This window comes from Amblyraja radiata, chromosome 6 (assembly GCF_010909765.2).
Source record: "Amblyraja radiata isolate CabotCenter1 chromosome 6, sAmbRad1.1.pri, whole genome shotgun sequence".
NCBI classification, from domain to species: domain Eukaryota; kingdom Metazoa; phylum Chordata; class Chondrichthyes; order Rajiformes; family Rajidae; genus Amblyraja; species Amblyraja radiata.
The window spans coordinates 77,191,027-77,218,386 of record NC_045961.1 but is presented as its reverse complement, the minus strand read 5'-3'; the positions used below and the strand labels follow the sequence as shown (position 1 = coordinate 77,218,386).

Here is a 27,360-nt window from a genome sequence, read left to right as displayed (position 1 = left end):
GTAAGCAAATAGTGTGCCATTTTGACTGAGGTCTTTCTTGGAGTGATGTGGCGAGTGGATTTGTGGGTTGTCACGGTATAAATGACTTGGTTCCTTTCCTCCATTAACCGCTTCATTTTGAGCCAAATATTTATTAGCTCAGTTGGCAATGACCTCTCGTGTATTTCCTGTCCAGGTACACTGGGGAACTGTTCAGGGTGAACACAAATTGATCTTCCTTCTTATATTTACTTCTTATCCTGGCCAAGTTTGCCAAGTGAACTGATGATTGAAATGTCTTTGCACCAGAAATTGGATGCAATAATCCACACCTCCTCCTTCCCAGGAGCGAAGTATGTCAATTTACTTTGTTACTGAGCTGATCAACATTCCCTGTTGCAATACTCTCAGTAGGCAACAGTGTATTCTGCATCAAACATATGCACTGCATATGCAAAGAGCTCAATATCACTGTCCAGAATACCCAGGTACCATAACATTATGGCTGTGCTCCTGAACAAGTCTTTGAGCTTGATCCTGCAGAGTGTGGTGAACACAGCTCAGTCCATCACAGTCTTGTCACTTCCTTCAATGCAGTCCATCTTCACGAAGGGCTGTATCAGGAAGCCTGAAAGTATCCTCAAGGATCCCTGCCACCCGAGCCATTCCTTTCCTTTCTTCTACCTTCTGAGAGAAGATACAGGAGCTTGAAAGCTCAGACGTCCAGACTTAAACAGCTTCTTCCCCACTGCTATCAACCCCCTGGTCAAATAACCCTTTCATATCCCTTTAATTGAGGTGCTGCAACTTTATCCCATATGGTTATTCAATTATTGTACTTTTTTTTGCAGTACTTTGGATTGCACTACAATCTTGCATTATTTTACTGTTTTGAACTTGGCATATTTATTGTTGCATTTATCAATACTGTATATACTCTATGTGAACTTCATGTGAACAAGTAATTTTATTGTGCCCTGTTGCATAAACTAACCTGAATTGCAATCTGAGAAGCTTGGACAAATGATTTGCATGCATTCAATTAATTTAGTTAAGGAAATTTGGAGTACATAGCTGACAATAGAGAAAATGCCAAGAAATACCGGCTTGTCATAAAAACACATCTGGTTTGCTAATCTCATTTATGGATGAAAATCTGTCTTCTTTATCCAGTCTGAGGTTACATGCAACTCCAGACTTACAGAGATGTGGATGATTCCTTACCTTCCACTAACGATTATTCAACCGCCAGGTAAAAGTGACATGGATGCAGGCATGCACGCACATGTTCACACAGACAGAAAAATACACACCCATACACACAAGCACACAAACATGCAAGCATGTGCATGCAAAATGTGGAACTGGATCTTCAACCTAATTATCTTTCAGCAAAACACAAAATACTGGAGAATCTCAGTGGGTCAGACAGCATCTGTGCAAGGAGCAACTGTCAATTGTGTTAATACTGCACTATAATTAACTCAACCATGCACGTTAATTCTATACAAAACTTGTATAGAATTAAAATGCAAGGTTGACTTGATCTGCACGGCTCAGTGTTCAAAACCACATCCATTTGAGGTCCGTCTAATTGATTTTAAAAATGACAGTCAGCATGTTTGCTTCTAACTCTGATATATGGGTGTCAGAGGTTATGGGGAGAAGGCAGGGATGGAGGGAGAGATAGATCAACCATGATTGAATGGCGGGGCAGACTTGATGGGCCAAATGGCCCAATTCTGCTCCTATCACGTATGACCTTCTGACCTATACAATTATCAAACTGAAATTGTATCTAAAATCATCTCTTTACAGTTGCTGTGTGACAGAATAGTTCCAGCCACTTCAATGACATGTGAAATATCCAGTTTCTGCAGCACCTTATTTTGTTTAATCATTATTGAATGATTTATGGAGTTTACTTTTGCTGAACAGCAACTGGAGCAAATAAAATCCTGCCGGTGAATCGACAGAGATTTTCAGGAAGATAAAATCCATCAAGGTTATTTCACTTTATTTTTAATATGTTGAATTAAAGCCAAATTTCATTTCTCATAATGTGGTCAAAATGCCATGATGTAAACATTGCTTTGCTAAAGTTGGTTTAAAGTGGAATATTTTCTAACCTGAGATATTTTCTGACACAGAAACTACCTCTGACAGGTACAACACAATCAGCTCCTCACAGATTCACATTTATTGCCAGCAATGATTGATTATTTTGCAACATGCATTGCACATTTTCCTGAGAGCCATGTTTATTAACTGGCGCCTTGAAAGGGTGTTGCATGTTCTTGTTTATGTTTCTCGCACTCTCTCCTTCTACCTCTCTCTCTTTATCGCTGTCTGAGTGGCTGTCCCTCTCTCTCCCTCGACCTCTCTCCCTCTCCCCACACCACTCCCCATCGACCCCCCACATATATCTCACTTATTTTCTGTCATATGTTCAGTTGCTTCTATTGACAAATCATCCCTATGTTTTGAATGTTTGAATGTTTTGACAATTGGGATCTCTTCTGGGACAGAGGTAACCTGTATAAGAGGGATGGATTGTACCAGAATCCTGGGGGGGCAGGTTTACTAGTACCACTCAGGAGGGAGAGTTTAAACTAGTGTTTAAGAAGGAACTGCAGATGCTGGAAAATCGAAGGTACACAAAAATGCTGGAGAAACTCAGCGTGTGCAGCAGCATCTATGGAGCGAAGGAAATAGGCAATGTTTCGGGCCGAAACCCTTCTTCAGACTTGGCGTCTAGTTTAGGGAGAGTTTAAACTAGATTGGATTAAACTAGACAATGCATCAGTGAAGAAGTCTGAAGAAGGATTTCGGCCCGAAACATTGCCTATTTCCTTCGCTCCATAGATGCTGCTGCACCCGCTGAGTTTCTCCATCATTTTTGTGTACCTTCGTACACAAGGCACAGTGAGGCAGGTGGGAGGCTAGAAGTCGATACAGGTCAATTACAGCATAGGCGGAAAAGGCAGGAGCATGGCAGGGAGTAAGGAAAGATTGTAGGATTTAATTGGATTCATTTCAATGAAATGAACCTATCAGGCAAGCTGATGATGGGCCATGGATAGGTACATGCGACTGGGATGCTGTAGACTTTATAGAAACCTAGCTAAGGGATGGACAGAACCAACAGCTTAAGCTTCCAAGGCGCAGGCTCTACAGGTAAGATGGGTGTGGGGGGGAAAGAGAAGGGAGTATTAAATTGATTAAGGAGAAATCCACAACAGTAGTCCCAGATTACATTGCTGATGTTTTTTTCCAGACAGGCTAACTGGGTGGAACTGAGAAATAAAAGGGGGATGGCCACCTTGTTGGGATTGTTTCTATGTTATCACACTTTCTCATCCAGTCCCTACTAAGGGCAATTTTACAGAGGCTGATTAACCTGCAAATCCACATGCCTTTGGGATGAGGAAACTAGAGCAACAAAGGAAATCCACAGGGTCACAGGGAGAACATTCAAACAGCACTCAAAGTCAGGATCGAATCTAGTTCTCTGGTGCTGTTAGACAGCAATTCTACCAGCTGATCAAGTTGACCCAAATGCTGATTAACTCCAGATATGGAGTTCTAACAGGCTGATTCCCATTCTGGTAGCACACAAATTCACATGTTAATAATGCCAAACATGGGCATTTTTCTGTTGGTGGCAGGCCCAAATGTCTCCAATAAACTTAATTGCTGTAACGTTGGAGTTAGAATGATGGTGATGTGAGATAAAGATCTTTTTGTTTTGTATTTTTATTTTGTCAGTTATCAATAGAATCAATAATTCAAATGGCTGGGGCAGATTTGGCAATTGGAATAAAAGCAATTTTTTCTTTATTACACAAATAAATTCAAAGAACACATGCTTCAAAGACACAAAGCTCTGGTCACAATGTTCATTGTGTAAAATCCAAACAAATTCTTGCTCCTTCCTTTAGAACAAACCTGGCATGTTTGTGATCTACTGAGGCCAGAAGTCAGTTACAGAAACCTCCTATGGCCAATTAAACGTTTGTTGCCGTGTTTCTTATTTGCAGATTGGATAGTGGTGCTTACAAGGCTTTGTGATGAACCTGGAAATGCAGGGAAAGGTGAATCATGTGCAGACCGAGAAAATTGGTTCAACTTGGCATTATGTTCAACACAAACATGATGGGTTGAAGGGCCTGTTCCTGGGCTATACTGTTCTATGTCCTGTGTTCTACATTGAGAAGGGAATTTAAGATAATAATCAATGTGCCATCTTACATCACACACACATTAACTAATGTTTTATTAATAAATGCATTGTAGTTCTAACCTACCCACCCTCAGATTGACCTGAAACTGACACTCCTGTGAGAGTAGAAAAAAATGACTGCGGATGTTGGTTTATAGCAAAGACAGACACAAAGTGCTGGCGTAACTCAGTGGATCAGGCAACATTTCTGGAGAAAAAGGTTCTGAACCAAATGTCGCCCATGCTCTTTCTCCAGAGATGTTGCTGACCCACTGCGTTATGCCAGCAATTCAATAGACAATAGACAATAGGTGCAGCAGTAGGCTATTTGGCCCTTCGAGCCAGCACCGCCATTCAATGTGATCATGGCTGATCATCCCCAATCAGTACCCCATTCCTGCCTTCTCCCCATATCCCCTGACTCCGCTATTTTTAAGAGAACTATCTAGCTCTCTCTTGAAAGCATCCAGAGAACCTGCCTCCACCACCCTATGAGGCAGTGAATTCCACAGACTCACCACTTTCCGTGAGAAAAAGTGATTCCTCGTCTACGTTCTAAATGGCTTACTCCTTATTCTTAAACTGTGGCCCCTGGTTCTGGACTCCCCCAACATCGGGAACATGTTTCCTTCCTCTAGTGTGTCCAAGCCCTTAACAATCTTATATGTTTCAATGAGATATCCTCTCATCCTTCTAAACTCCAGAGTGTACAAGCCCAGCTGCTCCATGCTCTCAGCAAATGACAGTCCCGCCATCCCGGGAATTAACCTTGCACTCCCTCAATAGCAAGAATGTCCTTCCTCAAATTAGGGGACCAAAACTGCACACAATACTCCAGGTGTGGTCTCACTAGGTCTCTGTACAACTGCAGAAGGACCTCTTTGCTCCTATATTCGATTCCTCTTGTTATAAAGGCGAACATGCCATTCGCTTTCTTCACTGCCTGCTGTACCTGCATGCTTACTTTCATAGACAGATGTACAAGGACCCCCCAGATCCCATTGTACTCCCCTTTTCCCAAATTGACACAGTTTAGATAGTAATCTGCCTTCCTGTTTTTGCTATCAAAGTGGATAACCTCACATTTAACTGCATTAAACTTCATCTGCCATGCATCTGCCCACTCCCCCAACCTGTCCAAGTCACCCTGCATTCTCATAGCATCCTCCTCACAGTTCACACTGCCACCCAGCTTTGTGTCATCTGCAAATTTGCTAATGTTACTTTGAATCCCTTCAAGCAAATCATTGATGTATATTGTAAATAACTGCGGTCCCAGCACCGAGCCTTGCGGTACCCCACTAGTCACTGCCTGCCATTCTGAAAGGGACCCGTTAATCCCTACTCTTTGTTTCCTGTCTTCCAGCCACTTCTCTATCAATGTCAGCACTCTACCCCCAATAACATGTGCCCTAATTTTGCCCATTAATCTCCTATGTGGGACCTTATCAAATGCTTTCTGAAAGTCCAGGTACACTACATCCACTGGCTCTCCCTTGTCCATTATCCTAGTTACATCTTCCAAAAAGTCCAGAAGATTAGTCAAGCATGATTTCCCCTTCGTAAATCCATGCTGACTAGGACCGATCCTGTTATGCTATCCAAATGTTTGGCTATTTCTACACATAATAGGGCAGCATGGTGGTGCAGCGGTAAAGTTGCTGCCTTGCAGCGTTGCAGCACTGGACACCTGGGTTCGATCATGGCTACGGGAGCTGTCTGTACGGAGTTTGTACGTTCTGCCCGTGACCGCGTGGGTTTTCTCCGAGATCTTCGGTTTCCTCCCACACTCCAAAGACGTACAGAATTAAAGGTAAATTGGCTTGGTAAATGTAAAAATTGTCCCTAGTGTGTGCAGGATAGTGTTAATATGTGTGGATCGCTGATCGGCACAGACCCAGTGGGCCGAAGGGTCTGTTTCCACGCTGTATCTCTAAAAAACTATTAATAACCTGGTGAATCTTTACTATATTACCTCTGTCCTTGAATAAGCAGATCAGAATAATGCACCGTTTTATAGGTGTGGGGTCACACTGCATTAAACTGGATATTTGAGAGAAATTTTGTAACTCAGGTAAAAGGATGTATCCAGCTAATAGAATAACAAGACATTTTCTTTATCGTTTAACTAAATCTAACAAGCCCAGGCTCGAAAGGTCTAAAGCACTGGTCGCAAGATTTGTTCTTGTCAACTGCCAAATGAAATAAATGTTCTCTACAATAAAAAGCCAGTGCTCAAAACCTGATAGGATCTCATGCATTAAGCGCACAAATAATTTTCAATCATGCATTATTGAAGCTGAATGTTATCCCCACCCAACTGGGAACAATACGTAAGTAAAACTGAATACTGCTTTGGACAGTAATCACCATATCAAATGATCTTATTGGGTTTTAATTGTGGTTGTGTGCAGAAGCAAATGCAAAACCATCTGCTGCCTGAACATTTGAGATGCATATTTTACAAAAGTAAACGCACAAAGCCTTGAAACCAACAATTCGGGGAAACTCTTGTCCCATTTATAAACCACAGGTTGACTATTTTGTGCTCCTTTATTTTGCAGTTGATGTGGTGTTCAAAATGCAAATGCAACCAAATGCCTCAAATGAATTGTGACCACCAATTTGGAATGCACCCTTTTAGGGGCAAGCAAAAATATAGAGGAGAATGAGTAGAGAATGAGTATAGAAGTATATACATGAGTATAGAAGTTGGGAGGTTATATTGCAGTTGTACAAGATGTTGGTGAGGCCGAATTTAGAGTATTGTGTTCAGTTCTAGGCATCATGTTCTAGGAAAGATGTTGTCAAGCTAGAAAGGGTACATGGAAGATTTACAATGATGTTGCCAGGGCTAGAGGGTCTAACCTAGAGGGAGAGGTTGAGTAGGCTGGGACTATTCATTGGAGCGCAGGAGGATGAGGGGTGGTCTTATTGAGATGTATAAAATCATGGGAGAAATAGATCGGGGAAATGCACAGAGTCTCTTGCCCAGAGTAGGTGAATCAAGGACCAGAGGACATAGGTTTATTGTGAAGTGGAAACAATTTAATGGGAATCTAAGGGGTAACTTTTTCCACACAAAGAGTGGTAGATGTATTGAACAAGCTGCCAGAGGAGATAGTCGAGGCAGGGACTATCCCAACATTTAAGAAACATTTAGACAGGTAGATGGCTAGGACAGGTTTGGAGGGATATGGACCAAATGCAGGCAGGTGGGACTAGTGTAGCTGGGACATGTTGTCCAATGTTTCCATACAGTATGACTCTAAAAAGGATTTGCATTTAAAATATCGAGGGAATTTTTTTTTAACATTATAATAATTAATGTAGACAAATTTGACACCTGCTGAATAAAATGGCACTCTATACATCTTATGATTAGTGTTTCTATGCAGTTTACCAGAAACTAACATACATAATTTAACAACGATGATTTAATAACTGATGCGTTATTCTGGTAATAATTGGTATAAAGGACTTTATGTTTGTGGCAACATCAAGGAGTGCCTTGGCACGAGACAAAGCAGCTACAATGGAGTCACTGCAAGCTCCGCTAAAGTTCAATGTGACCTGTGGTCTTTTTCGAGAGATTTGTTACTGCGTTTTGTTCCGAAACGGTTTAACATGGCCACTAACCTGGAACCATTTTACTCTTGTTTCAACTTGAGAAAGGAGCAGAATGACAACAAAGAGTCCAAATGCTTTCAATATTAAATTACACGCACAACATATTGTTCAAAAATTGTCTCTCCAAATAATTTCCAACAGCGGAAGACCCTTGGCAAGATGGATATTTCCACACTTTAAGAGGAAGAAGCAAGACAGGTTGATAGAGTCATAGTGCCGTAGAGGCATGCAGTGTGAAAACTGACCCTTCGGCCCAACTTGTCCACACCGTCCAACATGTCTCATATACACGTCCCACTTGTCCACGTTTAGCCCATATCCCTCTAAACCTGTCCTGTCCGTGTACCTGTCTAATTGCTTCTTAAACATTGCGATAGTCCCTGCCTCTACTACCTCCTCCTCCAGCAACTCACTACGCCCACCACCCTTTGGTGAAAAATATTTCCCCGTTCACCTTAAACCTATGCCAATGTTAATGTCAATGTTGAAAGGAACAATTTTGGTATTGAGGTCTACGGTGGAGACACTGATGCTGGATATAGCGCTGGGTAAATACATAGTTATGATTTGCCTGCGTTTTGCTTCAAATATGTCCTAAAATACTGCCTCCCCCAGTGGGAATATTGTTTAGCCCACGCTTTCTGTTTCAAGGATGGCCCTGAATGGATTTCACCAGCTGTTCTATTAAGTTGGAAATATATATTTTTTAAACTGCAGATGTTGTAAATTGTAAATTATAACAAAAGTATTGAAAATACTGAGCAGGTCAGGCAGCAGCTGTGGAGAAAGGAAATTAGTTAGTCAATGACCCATCACCAGTAATTGAGATGAAGCATCAACATCATCTTGAAGCAATCATGTTTATTTATCTCACTACAGTTGGTGCTTGACCAACGTAGTACTTGCAGCACTTGCTGCTGAATATTTAGTTAGAGTATTTGTGATCTAAAGTGGTTTAAGGTGGTGGCCACTGATGTCACAAGGGTGATAGAGATAGGCAATAAACACTAACTTTGTTAGTAAAAAAAATATATGGTGTGATGGGGATAGACAAGAAGTTCTAATCAAGTTAATAAACAGAAAAAAAAAGTAAGCAATACAATGGCACATCTGGTAGAGCTTCTGTATCACTGCACCAGAGATCCAGGTTCAATCCTGACCTCGGATGCTGTCTATGTTGAGTCTGCACGTTCTCCCTGTGAGCCACGTGGGTTTCCTCCAGGTGCTCTAGTTTCCTCCCACATCCCAATGACATGGATTTATAGGTTAATTGGCCTCTGTAAATAGTCCTGAGTGTGTAGTGAGTGGATGTGAAAGTGAAATAACATAGAACTAGTGAATAGGTCATCAATGGTCAGCATTGACTAGGTGGTCGTGGCTCTACCTTTCAATCAATGAATCGTTTCACACTACCAAACATGTATGAGGGATTGCATAAATCTCATGATTCATTGAAAATCCCTTTATATCTTAGTAAACTCTACCAATCTTGCTCTCTTGACCATCCACATATTTAATGGCTCCACCATTGTCAATTTGACTTCAGCTATTGAATCCATGAATCATCTATGATCTCTACCCAAAACCACTTTGTTTTCTTTCTCTTTAAGACATTCTGTAAAATATAGCTCTTTGAGCCAGCCCTTGGTCATTTATCTTAAAACTACTTACATGGCTCAGTGTCAGATTTATGTTTTGTTATATTCATTAGTACTGTCTGGTTGTCACCTTCCTAAAGGCTTGGAAGGCAGCTGAGATGGGTGTTTGTTTCTAAAGAGAGTCAGTGGTGCATGATGTTTTGCTACATGTTGCTGCTGCGTCCATACTTTCATAGGCCATGTATATTTTTGAGGAAAAGTGCATGTTTAGTTTAGTTTAGAGATACAGCATGGAAACAGGCCCATTAGCCCACTGAGTCAGCACCGACCAGTGATCACGCGTACACTAATTCTATCCTACACCCTAGGGACATTTGCAGAAGCCATTTAACCTATGAATCTGCACGTCTTTGGAATGTAGGAAACCGGAGTGCCTGGAGAAAACCCACGCAGTCGTAGGAAGATCGTACAAAAACTGTATAGTCAGCACCCAGAGTCAGGATTGAACCCAGGTCACTGCTGCTGTAAGGTAGCAACTCTACTGCTGCACCATAGTGATATATAGAAACTCACTAATTGTATCTGCTATGCTTAGTACTCTATGAACACAGAGGTGCTTTTGAAGTGTTACCACTGTGTAATGCAGAAAATGCAGCTGCCATTTTTTTGTACATGCTTGCAAAATCAGATTTGTTATACCAAAGACATACAGCGTGGAAACAGGCCATTTGGCGCACCACATCTGTGCCAACCATCTCACAATTATATCCTACTTTTACAGTAGCCAATTAACCTACCAATTTGCACATCGTTAGCATGCAGGAAAAAAACTAGAGCATCTGGGGAAACTGACATGGTCCAAGAGAGAATGTGCAAACAGGCAGTACCTGAGGTTAGGATCGTACCCGCACCTCAGGAGCTGTGAGACAGCAGTGTTAACTCCCATTATCACAATTTATAAACTAATTAAATGATTTCTCACTCAAAATACTTCCAATTGGGAGAATAATTTAACATTTCATCTGAAAGGCGAATCCTCCAGCAATGCTGCACTCCGTTGCCACGAGAACTTTAGTCTAGATTCAAGGCTCAGAGGGTAATATCCATTGTTTCTTACACACAGTTTTCAGGTTGCCAAACAGAACATATAGTATTCAGCAAAATTCCATAAATCATAAAGGTCAGCCAAAATGCACTGTGCATACTTCTGTTCACCATATTTCAATGCTGATCCAGTGGTGTGCTATCCAATATATTTTTTTAAAGTTCTGTAAGACTCAATGATGTTTGTCCAAAAATATGCCGATTGAACTATCATAAATTGAGAAGTATCTGTGTGAGTTATTTTGCATGGGACTTAGTTGAGAACTTCAAAGGAACACCTTAAAGGCAGATCGGAATGCACAATGAAAAGCTGAATACATTGGCAGATTTGTCTGTATTAAATTTCAAAGAAGGTGAGTATTGCAGCCTAAATCTTAGAAATCTTTTTTTCCAGAAGGGAACTGACAAATACACTGTCCACCCTTGGTTACTCAACATGGACAATCAATGTTTCCGTTATATTTTACCTCCAGTAGTTGCTGTTCTGTTGACACAGTGGAAACTACCTTGCCTTTATTGGGAATAGACTAAGTGAGACCCGTTAGGTCCCTGTCACACAGGAGGCTTGGATCCCCAACGCAATATTTCACCACTCACCCCTGGTCCCCAACTGTACAGGTGCAGCTCATTACCCCTCATCCCTAGTACGCTCTCCCCCTCCTCCACCCTCCCTCTTCTTTCCCCTCTCATTCTCCCCTCCCCCAATCCCTCCACCTCCCTCTTCCACTCCTTTCCCCTACCCTCAGTCACTTCCTCCCACCCTCCATAACTTATCTCCCCTCCCTACCCCCTCCTATCCCTCTATCCCCATCTCCTCCACTCCTCACCCCCTATCCCCCCACGACCCCTCCTCATTTGCCCCACTGCCCTCCTCTCCCTCTATTCCCCACTCCCTACCCCCCCCCCAATTCCCCCCTCCTCTACTCCCCCCTCCTCTCCCTCTATTCCCCCTCCTACCCCATTCACCCTCCTCACCTCCGCACCCTTCTTTTCCCTCTCCTCCTCCCCTCCCCAAACCCATCCCTTACCTCTCCCTCCCTCTCCTTTCCCCTACCCTCAGTCACTCCCGTCCTCCCACCATAACTCCTCTCCCTCTATCCCATCTCCTCCCCCACTCTCCCTCCCCAGAATCTCGAGGTTGCTGCTCCTCTCCCTTCTTCCGTGCACCGGAGGAGCAAGGCCTCGGTTTGGCCCAGAAGCACCAGCAGCTACGGCCGCGCCGGCGTGTGAGCGGGAAGGGGGGGGAGCTCGGAGAAACGAAGGGGGAAGAGCCATGGGGGAGAAGGGGTGGTATCATGGGGGAGGGAGCAGCAGCCAGTGAGGGGGACCAGAGGGGAAATGGCTGGAGCTGCGGGGCATTGCAATAGCAGTGCGTTTGGGACACACAGCGGGCGCTAGATGCTCTCCTCCGCCGGGATCAGACTCTCCGCTTTCCGTTTGGCGACATTGCCATACTGCGCTACTGGGTTGCTGGACTGCTGCTTGGGGCGGGGCTGCTTCGGATCCCTCCGAAAGTCCAGTTGGAAACCTCCGCCGGCTGTCCTCAGCTCCAGTAAAGATGCGATGGCGCAGGAAGGGGTGGACCATCCCGGGGAGTGACAGGGGAAGAGACTAACCCACGCGGCGCTGGAAGGCAGGAGAAGAGATCGATCTGCGCACGCGCGGTTATTTAAACCTCGCTAACTTTGATGACATTCAACCGATTGGAACGAAACTTGGTGGACTCGCAGCATAGGAGAACAGTGAGTGAACTGGCAAAAAATCATAGTGCTATCACAAACCGTTTTTGCACAAATAGAATGACCGCCAAACCGGAAGATAACAAGATCAGAGTTTTAGTTATGTACAGATGATATTAGGTCCAAAGATTGGGACATCATGATGCATCGGGACAAGTCTTTGATGAGACCGCACTTGTACTATTGTGCACAGTGCTGGTTACCCAGCTACAGGAGAATCTCATTAAGTTGGAAAAAATGCAAAGATATTCACCATTATGTTACATGAGCTTGTGGGCTTGAGCTATAAAGAGAAGTTGGATAGGCAAGGACATTTTTTTGAGTGTAGAAGGCTGAGGGATAACCTTCTTGAGGTGTACGAGATCATAAGGGACATGGATAATGTAGAGGAATCAAAAACTAGCAGGATGGGCTTAAGGTGAGAGATTTAAGAGGGACTTCAGGAACAAATTTTTTCACTCATAGGTTAATGTGCTGGGAGAATTTGGCCTTCCGAAAGGCTTTTCATACAGAGATTACTGAATATAAGTATAATGTACATTGATTCCATGGGCCCATATTTTCCGGAGTATCAGTAGTAAATGTATGTGGGAATATCACTGTTGATTGAACTCATCTTTGCACATCAGGCTCCAATGAAGTCAAGGGGGCTGAATATGACATGGTGATTACAACCGATATATACAATCTGCGCCGTAACAAGTGATGCATTTCTCTCCCTATTTTTTCCACAAGGTACTTATACAAAATTAAGCAACTGGCATAAATCTTCACATACTGTTCCAATCCATTGTTTATTACGCTCCCCAAGATTTTTATCTTTCATTATAAATGCACAAAAAAACATGTTGTATCAACATGGAAAAATCTTGAAAGGGAACATAATTTTATAAACACCATAACTTTAGGATTTCTGATAACCTGCCAATTAGCATTGTTATCATTTGGTTTCAGATGCTGATTGAGTAGCAAAATACTTACAGTACATTTTTTGTGCAAACACAATTACCATCATTGGCTTAATCTTTGTTGAATACATTAAACCCAATCATGTGAAACAATAACTAAAACACATAACAACCTTTGGAGGCGAAGTTATGTTTAATTTCCATTTTTCCTTCTTTTCTTCAGTCTATTTAGAGAATCAAAAAACTTGAGGATCAGGTCTGTATATGCATTTTCCCATTGCCCTCTCCATGAGCAGTGTTAGTGCACTATTCATCACTGGCTTTGGATGTTTCTTTGAGGAAAGGTTTATGAAAGGCTGTTCTCATGATTTGGCCATTGAACAAAAATATAAGAATGCCCAGCAATTCAGTAAAATACATCAGCGGCACTTCTTGACAACTGTTAATATCAAAAGCTACTCAAGGTTAAGCAAAATTATTGGCTTGTTTGATTCAAGTGCATAATTTGATAGCAATAGATACCTGATGAAATTTATCCCCTTGATATACTGGAGCTTTTAAAAGGGCACTCGGTACCACATGCAGAGAAAAAACCTTTCCTCTCCTCTCTCAGCCTTGTTACATCTGCCGTTCAGATTCTCACTGACCTTCAGAAAGCCTGACGATCAGGGAATCCCAGCTGAGAAGTACTCAAACATACATCTCTACTAATACTTTCGATTGTCTTCCTGTGCAGCGGTGGAAGGAAAATGTATTTTCAGAATATTTTACACTCAAAAGACAGCTAAAGTAATGTAAGTTTGGACATTTATTGACTTTCTTTTTGCCTCAGTTTTGAATTTGGGAATTAAACTAATTATTTAATCATCTGCAGACTGACAAATGTTCTTAGCTGGAAGGAATGCATCTTTATTACTTTTTCCAAGTAAAATATTTTATACAATTGCTTGGCAGGAAATCGCAATGAAGAGTTATTGTAGAAATAACATTACTACACAAGTTATAATGAATTTCCAGAATTCAAATTAAGATTCAGTATATTGACTCCAAGTGAATTTATTTCAATTAAAGACCATCACTCTGACAATTGAGAGGGTCAGTGGAGAAGACTGCAACATTACTTCCACTCTGTGCTCAACTCTTCCTGCTGCAACGCCTTTCCTGCCACCAGTTGCATGCTCCGTACGAAATTCCAGAGAGAAGAGGCATTTTTTATCGACTTCCAGTAGTACAAGAAATTATCATATAGATAGAAGAAAAGATTCAAGGATGTCCTCAAAGTCTTTTGCAAAAATAGAACATCTCATCAATCCTGCATTTTCTATTGTTGTTTATTCCAGATCCATAAACTATTCTTATTTAAATTCCAACTGATTTCAAACATTGGTGGTTAGAAGTCCTCATGTATCTTGGCAAGATCTACAGCAAGACCAAAGAGGTTTTGACAAGCTGAGGAAGACAAATTTGATTCTAATTGTTAGCAAAGAATATAAGCAAAAGCAGTGGCCACCACTATACTCACCTTCTTGCAGTTGGTTCAATGGGACCGAGTCCACTGAGATGATCAGATGAATTTGGCATGACATTTTCTGTGAATTTTGGCCATAGATACATTGTTCTCCACAATGTTTAATCCAGGTAAATATGTTCATTTAACTGAGAGCTGTTTCCATATTTTGGGGAGAAAGAGGGGAAGAGTGGGGAGAAAGGGGGAAAGAGGGGGAGAAAGGGGGGAAGAGTAAGGAAAAAAGAGAGAAGGGGGAGAATGAATCCTCATTGAGCTGTTTTTCTCTTTTGCTCATGCAGGGCACTGCTAGGGAGAGGGAGATGGAGGGAGATGAAGAGGGGGGAGAAAGGGGGAAAGAGGGGGGAGAAAGGGGGAAAGAGGGGAGAGAAAGGGGGAAAAGTGGGGAGAAAGGGGGAAGAGGGGGGAGAAAGGTGGGAAAGAGGGGAGAGAGAGGGGGGAGAAAGGGGGAAGAGTAAGGAAAAAGGGGGGAGGGGGTGAATGAATCCTCATTGAGCTGTTTTTCTCTTTTGGTCATTGAGGGCACTGCTAGGGAGGGAGATGGAGGGAGATGAAGAGGGGGGAGAAAGGGGGGGGAAGGGGGAAGAGGGGGGAGAAAGGGGGAAAGAGGGGGAGAAAGAGGGGGAAATGGGGAAAGAGGGGGGAGAAATGGGGGGAAGAGGGGAGAGAAATGGGGGGAAGAGGGGGGAGTAAGGGGGAAGAGGGGGAGAAAGGTTTTAAGAGGTGGAGAAAGGGGGAAAGAGGGGGGAGAAAGGCAGAAATGGGGGGAAGGGGGGAGAAAGGTGGAAGAGGGAGGTGAAAGGGGTGAAAGGGCAAGAGGGGGTGAAAGGAGGGAAGAGGGGGGAAAGGGGGGGAGAAGGGGGAAGAGTGGGGAGAAGGGGGGAAGAGTGGGGAGAAGGAGGGAAAGAGGGAGGAATAGGGGGAGAGGGGAGAGGAGGAGGGGGGGAGGGGGAGATGGGGGAAGATGAGGGGAGTTGGGGGAGATGGGGAAGAGGGGTGAAGAGGGAGGAAGAGAGAGGAAGAGTGAGGAAGAGTGAGGAAGAGTGAGGAAGGGAAAGACAGGAAGAGCGAGAGCGATACCAGGTGATGGGTTTGGGTTCCATGACATGAAGCCTGGAATCTGGATTCCCATATCAGAGGTTTTGGATTTTGATAGCTGGGAAATAATTCCCATAGAATCAAATCCTGGTGATAATGCCCTTATTGTTGGTAGGCCGGGATTTGAAGAGATAACAGTTGGGATGGAATTATGATCAATGGAAAGAAGACAATGGCTGAAGATCCAGGGAGACTTGAAGGATTTGGAATGTTTACAGATTATCTTGTAGCACATGGAAACCCTTGCTTCTCCTGAAACAGTAATAGAGTAATTCATACCTGTTGTTTTTTATTTCATCTCCTGGCTCCTTTGGGGTCTTATAAACCCAGTCTGATGTGGTTAAAAATAGACTCTTTGTTAAAATGCGAATGCACAGATGTGCGGCTGCCTCACGATGCCAGAGATTAGAGTTTGATCCTGACAATGAATGCCATCTATCTGTTACTTTGCATGTTCTCCGTGTGACTACGCCGGTTTCTCCAAGCGCACCAGTTTCCTCCCACGTCCCAAAGACTTGCGGGTTTGTAGGTTAATTTGCCTCTGTAGATTGCCCTTGATGTGCAGTGATTGGTTGCAAAAGTGGGTTAAGATAGAACCTGTGTGAATAGGTGATTGATGGTCACCATGGACTCTGTGCACTGAAAGGCCTGCTTCCATGCTGCAGCCTTCAAACAATCAATCAATAAACCCGTTTTTAAATTTAAATGCTGAACTTGCTTCAAAGACAAACTGGCCATCATAATTTTGTCTAAACCTCATTCCTATGGAGACTGATGTGTGTCCAATTGCTAGTTCTGCCATGAGTCCAACCAATTCCACTGCATTTGAGCAGTTCAGAGGGGCACCATGTCTAACATGTCTAAGTGTGAACCAACCCTGCTTTTTCCATCTTGGGCATTGATTAGGAACAAACAGTCAAGTATTTTCTCTCTCCCTTCCCCACCATAGCTCAGAAGAAGTTAAATAAATTCTAACATGTCTGAGGCTGAAGATTTTTCACTCTGGTGGTGCCCTGATTAATTGACTAAGTCAAGTTAAGTCAAGTCAAATTTATTCGTCACATACACATACGAGATGTGCAGTGAAATGAAAAGTGGCAATGCTCGCGGACTTTGTGCAAAAAGACAAACAAACAACAACCAAACAAACTATAAACACAATCATAAACACACACATATTCTTTTACATATTAAATATTGGAAGGAATAAGATAGGATTCCCATTGACTTCCCATTTTTAACATTTCTTTTAATTTTCTGAGGCAGTCGATCCTCCCACATGGGAAGTGAAAAGCAAGAAGAACATATTTTTTGAATTTCTCAGTACACGATGAAGCAGAAGTGAGCCATCAAGTTCTATTGATCATAACTGGAAAGAGACCCATTCACCAGAACAAAGAGGGAGGACGCGTTCTTTAATTTTACATCAAATCCTGAAGTGCACAGCTTCGGAGAATCCAAACATAATTTTGGATTAATTAACTACGCAACTACGCAGTGGAGGTCAAAATGAAACCCATTACCTGTAGGTGGAATCATTCCTGGAGACATTAGTCCTGGGACAGTGTGCGGCATGATGTGGGAATTCTCGGGGGATGTAACACTCTGGGATCGTTTTGGAGGTCTTCCTGGCCTGGAACTGGAAAAGAAAATAGGGAACTGGTTGGAAATGAAGGCAACACTAAGGTTTACAGTATTTCAGCCTGTCCCACACACATTATAACCAATGAAGTTCTACTATAATGAAGTCATGAAGTTATACAGCACAGAAACAGACCTTTCAATCCATTGAGTCAATACTATCAAGCGCTTATCGATATTAACCCCATTTAATTCACCCTACATTCCCTTTAAATCTTCATTTCCTACCACTCAAGCACGATCTAGAGGGAATTTACAGTGTCCAATTAGCCAACCAATTTGCACATCTTTGGGATATGGGCCAAAATTGGGAGGCCTACAGTCACAGTGAGAATGTGAGCATCTTATATCAGGGTTTAAGGTCACTGGAGCTGCGAGGCTGCACCATTGTGGCACACCAATGTAACGAGTGTTACAGAACAGGATGGACACAAAAATAATTTCCAAATGGCAAGCGGCCACAATAACTTGGATAGTGACCAGATAATAGGTCACTAGTCCAGGGACAATTCTCCTCTCCTCCTTTGAAATATTGATATGGGATTTTGCATGTCAACCTAAGAGCCCAAGTAGACTTCAGGACAACATAACATAAAACAGCACCTTCAACAGTGCAGTGATCCTTTGGCACATTATTATTAGAGTGCCAAATGGGATTATGTATTACACTTTCCTGGAGTGGGATTTGAATCCACGATCTTTGGACTCAGAGGTGAGTGTATTACAAAATGAGCCCCAGCTGGCGTTGTAATGCACAGCAAAATTCAGTGAACATCCACTTCAATGGCAACGTTCTTGAAGTTGTTGGAAGTACTGGGAGAGACTGTAAATAAACTTATTTCAAGGACGGCTGCTTTTTCACTGGATTTAATAGACTGCCTTTACTAATTAGATTACATGCTGAATTCATTTCTTTCATAAAGAACAGCTACTGCTAATACATTATTCATAACTCGTACCTCGTTACCTGATCCTCAATATTAATATCTATACATGTTAGAATTGCCTAGTTTGCATATGCTAAAATTCGACATGGAGCTTTCAGCTTGAAAATTATGCTCTAACTTGTAATAATTACTGCAGTTAGCTTGATATTGATTTATGGGATTTTTAAAAGCCAAATATATGTAGTAGTTTAAATGAAAGCTATTTTAGGATTCTGCAGAAAATTAAAAGACAATGTCAGTCCTAGGAGATTTGTCCCCTGTTCTTTATACTTTTTTAAATCTGGCAATTAGCTAGGAGGAGGAATGAAATGAGGGAGGGGGTTGGGTCTACAATACGCGGCAGATTCAGACCGTCATTTAGTTTATTTAGTTTAGAGATACAGTGGGGTAACAGGCTCTTCGGCCCACCGAGTCCGCGCTGACCAGCGATCCCCGCACAATTACACTATTGCACACACACTAGGGACAATTTACACTTATACCAAGCCAAACAAACCTGTACATCTTTGGAGTGTGGGAGGAAACCGAAAATCTCAGAGAAAACCCACGCAGCCATGGGGGAATGTACAAACTCCGTACTGACAGCACCCGCAGTCGGGAGAGGACCCAGGTCAAACATGTAATGGGGATTGAACCTGTACTACAGTATTTATTAGTGACTCTTGAGACTGCATTTTTCCATGTACGTACTTTGACAAGTCCAATCTGTTATCACTGACAGGAAACATTAACATCAAAAGGAAAAGGAAAATTGGGTGGGGCACGAGATGCTAAGCCAATCTGCTGTTTGCACAAGTTAAAACCAACACGCCACCACTTGTCGAATAACACAAGTAGCAGAAGTACCATTACAAACATGCAGACAAAATCATGCTTGCATTACAGCCATTGAGGATTCACACAGTAGTTGTTCCCCAATGTTAAGAAAACTCATCTGATAAGGTCGACCATTATTCTTCAAATGTAAAAATGTGCATGAGAGCATTTGATCTAATTAAAGCAATTGTAGGTGTCAAGACAAAAAAAAATAACAGCATGCCACCTGTGAGGTGTTACAAATTAGTCTAGAAGCTAGAGTGTAGACCGAGGGGATATTTTTCTTAATTTAGCCACAGTAGAGAATTAAATCAGTGTAGGATTTGAGATTTATTAGTACTCAGATGAGAGCAAAGGCTAATTAGTGGTTTAAAGCAAAAGTTTAAAATTGCAGATGCTGAAAATTAAAAATAAAAACAAAATGCTGGAAATACTCAGTAGATGTTGTGTATGCAGAGGTTGTGTCCATCTATATTTTGTACTCACTGCTATTGCTTCTTTATGCCCCTGTCCCACTGAGAAAACCTGAACGGAAACCTCTGGAGACTTTGCGCCCCACCCAAGGTTTCGGTGTGGTTCCCGGAGGTTGCAGGTGGTTGCCGGAGGTTGCAGGTAGTGGAAGCAGGTAGGGAGGCTGACAAAATCCTCCTGGAACCGCACTGAAACCTTGGGTGGGGCGCAAAGTCTCCAGAGGTTTCCGTTCAGGTTTCCGAAGTGGCACAGGGGCTTTAGCTAACTAAAATTAGCTGAGGTCGGAGTAGTTAGGCAAGTACTTGAAATATTAAAAATTGTCCAACTCTTCACATCTTTTCATATAGTATTTTAATATATTCTTTTTGCTATTGAGAGAGACATCACTGAAAAAATATTTGATTTTTCCAGCATTTTCCATTTTCAGTTTTTAAATCATGTTGGTTCTGCAAATAATTATGTCAGCCAGCCAGATCCCAATACATTACCATTAATAACTAATTGCACATACTAAGAAGCCCAATGTGCCAATAATTGCTGCCATTAAGACAATTCTACTTAGAGACATAGAGTTATAAGGCACAGAAACAGACTCTTCAACCCACTTTATCCATACTTAGATTTAGCTCTTAGGGCTAAAGGAATCAAGGGATATGGGATAAAAGCAAGAATGGGATACTGATTTTAGATGATCAGCCATGATCATATTGAATGGCGGTGCTGGCTCGAAGGGCCGAATGGCCTACTCCTGCACCTATTTTTCTATGTTCTATGTTTCTATGCTGATGATGTTTCCATTCTGGACTCTTCCCATTTGCCTGTATTTGCCCCACAACCCTCTAAACACTTTCCTATGCATATATTTGTCCAAATGTCTTTTGGAAGTCATAATTGTAATAAAGTTGTAATTATAATGAAAAAATGAAGTAGCTCAGCAAAATTTATCCGAACATTCCAATATCGGAGAATCTGGAGGAAATCCATGGGGTTACAAAGAGAATACACACAGAAGTACCCGTCAGGGTTGAACCCAAGTTGCTGTACTTGGTTTCCGCTAGAATTACCAGCTATGCTACTGTGCACTTGTCATATCATGGACATTTTCATTATTCTAGACATCTCTCCCACATTTTCTCTCCCACTGAAAAGAAAGTTGTATCTTTCTCTTACCCAGTTTTGATGACGAGTTTAAGACCTATTACGTTGACTGTTTCTTTTCTCACTGATACTTCCTGACCTACTGAGTTTTTCCAGCATTTTAATTTTCATAACTAAATTAAATCAATTTGTCCAATATTTATGATTTATATCAATGCTGGGAGGCTGCAGAGTATAGAAATAAGGTCTGAAGAAGGGTTTCGGCCCGAAACGTCGCCTATTTCCTTCACTCCATAGATGCTGCTGCACCCGCTGAGTTCCTCCAGCAATTTTGTGTACCTATAGAAATAAGATAGTTCCTTCGCTGATTCAAACAAAACAGAAAGCAATCCTTTCCCAAACAGGCAGCTGACAACAATATCATTGCATTATCTGACATATATTTTAGTGCTAGATTACAAAATAGTAGAAGGACACTCAGTACACCTCAAGTCAAGTAGGTTTTTAATTTACTTTTGGCAATGTTTGCTACTTACTTCCGTTGAATAGGTGTTTGGAAGAAAAAGGCTGTGATTCAGACCTCAACCCCCATCCCACTTAAAAACAATCAAATCCAGAACTTAAGGAAAAACTTGCATGTCTGTAAGTATCCTGTTTTACAGTAATTCTAATAAAGGTCATGAAGGTAGATTTACACCATGAATATTTTATTGACTCAAATGTGCCATAACCAGGAGTTCTGCAATATCATTTTACATGTTTCTGAATGTGCCAATGATATCATTTTCATCCTAAGTATAAGTGCTATAGCTCTCAGAAGAAGATAAACATTGAAAGTGTATTATAAATCATAACGGCAATCGGAGCCTTTTTCAACAGCAAAAAACAAAATATATTTTTGAGTGCGGTTCGCAGTGTGTGGTGTATGTCTGATAGCCATTTCACACATGTAACTGAGGTCATGCACAGAAAAGAATGGGAGGGATCCAAATGGTTGAGATCATATATGGTCAAGATTTATGATGCATTAATAAATAGCGTTGCTTGACATCATGAAATGAAACATTGTCCTCAGAGCAGTGTGTGGTAAGGAACTTGTCAATCCTTTGAGGATGCTATTAACTTGTCATGAAATGGGTGTGCACATTCGCTGATACATTGCCATCAATTTTGAAGCAAAATGGTCTATCTTTTTCAAATTGCCTGCCTAAAGCAAAGTAAACATGTGAGGCAGAGAGTATGTTATGAGCTTATAACAAGGTAAGAGTTTTCTTAGTTTTATTCACCATGGTTCATATGATCTGAAAACCCGGAACAATTCAGCCATGGTCTGTACTGTGCCTCCAGCTACCAAGGACTGTCAAGAGTGATATATGTTCTGATGGTCAGCTTTCCTGTTTACCTTGTTGTTTTCTACTCTTTTTCAGCCTCCTGCTATTTATTTTCCAGTTACCACCATTATGGTAGCCGCCAACTAGATCTTGAGTCTTTAACCATACAGTCGAAGATGTTTGATGATTGCTCCACATGGCAAATTCGAGACAACATCCATCATATTAGGGTTTCAGTTTGCATAACAAAATGAGTGGTGGTCTCATTGAGATTTAGAAAATTCCCACAGGGCACTGCAAGATGGATGCATTCTGACACAGATTCGGCCCACAGTGTCTGTGTCGAACATGATATAAAACTAAGGCTACTTTCCTCTGCCTGAATGTGACCAACATCCCTCCATATCCTACATATTCATGTACCTATCAAAAAGCCTCTTAAATACCACTATTTCATCTTCTTCCACCACCACCTCTGGCATGGCGTTACAGGCCCAGCACGTCCTTTAAACATTCCCCTCTGAACTTAAAAGTATGCCCTCTAGTCTTTGATATTTCCACCATGGGAAAATGGTTCTGATTGTCCACCCTATCTAATTGTAAGTGATCTGCTCCATATTCTGAGACTGTGGCACCTTGTCCATAGTTTCTCAGTGAGGGGAAAGTTTCTCACTGCATCCCTTCTGTTAAGCCCTGTAAGAATTTTCTAAATTTCAATGAGAACTCATCCTTCTAGACTCTGTAGAAGTCCTCTATCATTAATTTTACAAACACTTTGCTAGCTTCGACAGGAGGCAAGAGCTCTGCACCCATCCCAACATCTTCCACAAAGTTGGCTTGATTATCCCTCCACATCTAGAGTAGGTGAGTGCAAATAGTCATGGAATATAGTCATGGCTGTAAGCCAAATCCAGCTCAATGTGGCCTATCATTGAAAAGTTAAAATTATCTTTACTTTCTGCTTACATTCAAATATCCCAAGCGACATCACATCTAATTAAATACTGATCAAAATTGTATTCAATGTTATAATTCGGAACAAGCAGCTAATTTGTGCGCACAAAGAACAAAAAAACAATGACCAGAAGATCACCTCTTTTTTGTGATATTATTTTCATAATGAATATTGCCCGGGGGATTTTTAGAGGAACTGCTGCAGTTCTTCTTTGAATTAATACATGGTATAAGAATACAAAGCTGAAGTACATTTATTAAAATTTCTGACAAAGCACTTCATTGTAAACCTACTAAATAATCCGTATTTCTTAATAATTTAACTGTTAAGTGCTTCTTTATTAATGTTGGTGTCAAAATATTCATTATGAGAATGTTTCAACAACAATTTCCATTTCTATAGTATTCTTAATGTACCAAATACATGCTAAAGTAAATTACAGAACAGTGCCAAACAATAAGACTTTGGGTTGGATTCATGAATTACAGCCTTACAGCCTTATCAAGTAATGAATCTACAGCAAGCAAGGTATCAATCAGTCTACATGTTGGGTGTACTGATCTCCTTTCACAAATTTCCAACATCTGTTGTTTTACAACAATGGAAGCAGAGCAGCTGGAAAAACACAATGGGTCAGGCAGCATCTGTGGAAGGGGATGGGTAGTCGATGGTTTGGGTTGAGACCCTTCATTAAATTAATCAGTTCAGCAGATTATTAGCAAATAAATGCCACTTCATGGCACCGTCATGTAACAATAAGCTGTGGACGTCTTTCATAACATTTATCCTTATATCCCTTGAAAATTCAGTCCATTTATCCATTTACTGTCTTCTGATTCTCTGCCTTCTGTACAATAAGGGACATTGATGGCTTTTGTTTGAAAGTCAAATTTATTTAGCCCCCGATGGTCGTAGTACATTTTAGGAATTTATTTTTTACCAGTTAAACCACGGAGGCATTTAAAATGTCAACACATTTTAAATGTCAACACATTTTAAACCTTACTTTATAACTTACCCACATACCTTAACTTATAACTTATGTATTGTCCTGCTGCAAAGGTGGTGATCCTAGAGATGATAATTAAAGATTTAAAGGAACTGTTTGCAGTGAACATTTGCACAATGGCTATTGTTAAAAATCCCATTACATTTCAGACAGCAGTGGATGAACAATATGCCTTGTTCCCTTCATTTGTACATTCCTGACCTCTTTGAGGCACACATATCCATGTGAGTACTGAATTTCCGTCATTATTTTCATTAAAGCACACCCATTTCCTTTTTTTTTTAAACACCTGTAGAAGTGATTGGCTTTGAAGCCTAAACAAACAAGTGACAAACAGCAGAAGCAATGGGCAGCAGTGGAATGTTCCTGTTTTTAGCAAATGCCAGGATCCTCTCCTGTATGAGAATATTGGCAGCCATACAGATTATATATTTTCATACCACTGTTTCTTAATAGCTAATTAATGATTCAGTTACTATGCTCTCGATATAATACCAGGGAGCATGACTCAAGTAGAATCGATTTCACCTCCATCCTATTCCTCACCCACCCACGATGAGAAGGTTAGGAGTATAAAATCTACCACTTTGTGAAACTCAACCCCAGATTTATTGACAAACACCTGCCTTAATTTTAGAGATACAGAGATACAGTGCAGAAACAGGCCCTTCAGCCCACTGAGTCCGCACCCACAGTATAGTACACAAGCACTATACCACACACTATGGACAATAATTTACAATTCTTACTGAAGCCAATTAACCTATAAATATGTATATCTTTGGAGTGTGTGAGGAAACTGCAGTACCCGGAGAAATCCGACAAGGTCACAGGGAGAACGTTCAAACTCCGTACAGACAGCACTGCGGATCGAACCCGGGTCTCTGGCACTGTAATGCACTATAAGGCAGCAACTCTACTGCTGAGTAGAGTTTTAAACATAGTGTGTTTCCGTATGAATAACCCGCACAATCTAATGGTGGAAAGATAAGTCCACCACTATAATTTCTAAATGCAACTTTGTCCTCGATTGATTTGGTATTGGAACAGAACTTGGACTAAACAATTCTAAGTGTTGTGCAAGGTCTCTTCTACTATAGAAGCTGTAACAACCACAACCTCTACCTAAATCAACATGAACCATCTACACCTACAGGCACAACAACAAGGTAGGTACATACTGTCCTAAATTTGGACCTGTCTTGCCAAACTTTCATCATTGCAGAATTATTCTTGTTGAACTACAGGTCTAACTTTGGGAATGCCTTCCAAGACTTCTGGAAAGTTATGAACAATAAACACTGGCATTGTCTATGACGTAGACATCTCAAAGCAGAAAAACAAATACTCTGGAATTTCTATTGCCAAACCTTCCATTTCCTCTTTCATCTTTTAGAACCTGCTTAAAACTTGTCTCTATCTGTTAGAAACCCCAAGAGTTTCAATGCCAAGTAGTGTTTGAAACATCTTGCCATGATAAAGTTGCTCAACATGGCAAAATGGTTTTTTAAAATATATATATAATGGTCAAATCTTTCATTGGTGACTACTTTTTATGATTTATTTTCTTCAGGCAAGAAAATATTATTCTCCAGTCTTGGGAAATTTAAGAGCCTATAACATATTTATGCAGGGTCTTTAACTTAATTATGCAGTGCTGCAGCCTCTGAGATAGGCTGGCCTCATGCAATACCGCAATGCTTAGTAAAATAAATTGTATCCCGCAGTATCAAAACGAGCTACTGCTAAAACATGTAGCACACTGCACATTCCAAGCAACACATCAATCCGTGTTTCTGTTGAATCTACTTCCACTTTTATTTTACTCTTTTTATTCCCACAGTTTGCCACGGACATTTTCATGCTGAAAAACCCAACACATCGAGCCACTTTGTCATGGCGTTCTTGGACATTTTATAGTGCGGGATCGGACACTGATAAGTGACATGTATATTCATGAGAAAGTGTTATATGGGAAAACATTTCCCTCGGTGATTGACTGCTCGAGAGCAATGATATCATTGCAGGCCAATCACATTACATTGCACATACTATTTGATCAGTAGTTATTCTGAGATTCACTTCTGTTAACAAATAGTGCTTGGTCACCAGAACATAATACCAGCCATGGCGTATAGTATTAAAACATTAGATGATGTCCATCAACATTTTAGATGGGTTTACTTCTTTCAAAACAATTTCAACAATTTTGAATTATCCTATGGCATTAGTATTAAAACATCAGATCATGTCTGCCAAATTATTAGATGGGTTTGCTTTTTTCAAATCAAATTTGACAATTTTGAATGCAACATCATGTCAACTCTCTTCAGTAAAAGGGATAATACTACCCATTGGTATTATCACATATTTGCATCTTGCAATGGAACATTGTCATATGAATACAATGGACCAGCACACAGTACTGCTGTAAATTCAATGTCCCAGGTTCAATCCTGACTCCGGTGCTATCTGTGTGCAGTTCATACATGTTCCCCTGTGGGTTTCCTCCATGTGCACTGGTTTCCTCCAATATTTCAAAGATGTTCTGGTTGATAGATTAATTGACTTCTGTAAATTATCGTGCAGGATGGTAGATTAGTTGACTACTGAAAGTTAATCTTAGTAAGAGTGGAGTTAATAGGTATGAGACTGTAAGGAGGTTGAAGGGATTACTGCCTCCAGTCGGTGGGCCAAATGGCCTCCTTTTATGTCATGGGAGATTTGAAACAGGATATTATATGTGACAGTTCTGAAGGTAAGAATTAAAATTTGATCGCTTTGTAATGGGCATGTACAACAACTCGCACATCTTTACTGTGATTAGTGTTATGTGGTGTGGGAAGCAAGTCATGTCCTTACTGGTGTGACCTGGTGCATGCTCCCGAATAAGAAATCACCACATCAACAACCAAGATCTAGCACATCTAAAGGGGACTAGAATTTCCAAGAGCTAGCACATCTAAAGGGGACTAGAATTTCTAGGCTGTGCAAACAATTCAATTTAACATCTTATACCCAAATCACACACGGTAAAACTGTTAAACTGCAAAATGCTAATATGCAATTGACTAGGGTGCATATTGTTTAAACTTTATTAAAGGTAGCGGAGATAAAATGGAAGCAATATAAGCTTTTAACTTATTTATAATAGATTAAACTAGGAACATCTGTGCACTGCTTACACAGCAAGTGAAAGATAGTCATCTTGTTTACATAGGAGATAATTGTGAGGTTTATATTTCTTGCTATAATTTTTTTAACAATAACAAGCTACTGTACCTCCAGG

General features: G+C 41.1%; 1 protein-coding gene across 5 annotated transcripts in view; it reads right to left on the bottom strand.

The window, feature by feature from the left end:
- The window catches only part of dach1 (dachshund family transcription factor 1), a 552,234-nt gene that overhangs the window by 336,681 nt on the left and 188,193 nt on the right, over nt 1–27,360 (bottom strand). For all 5 annotated transcript variants that reach the window (XM_033023029.1, XM_033023032.1, XM_033023033.1 and 2 more), the window contains exon 2: nt 17,327–17,442. In XM_033023029.1, the coding sequence (XP_032878920.1) occupies nt 17,327–17,442 (116 nt within the window). The remainder of the gene's footprint in view (nt 1–17,326; nt 17,443–27,360) is intronic.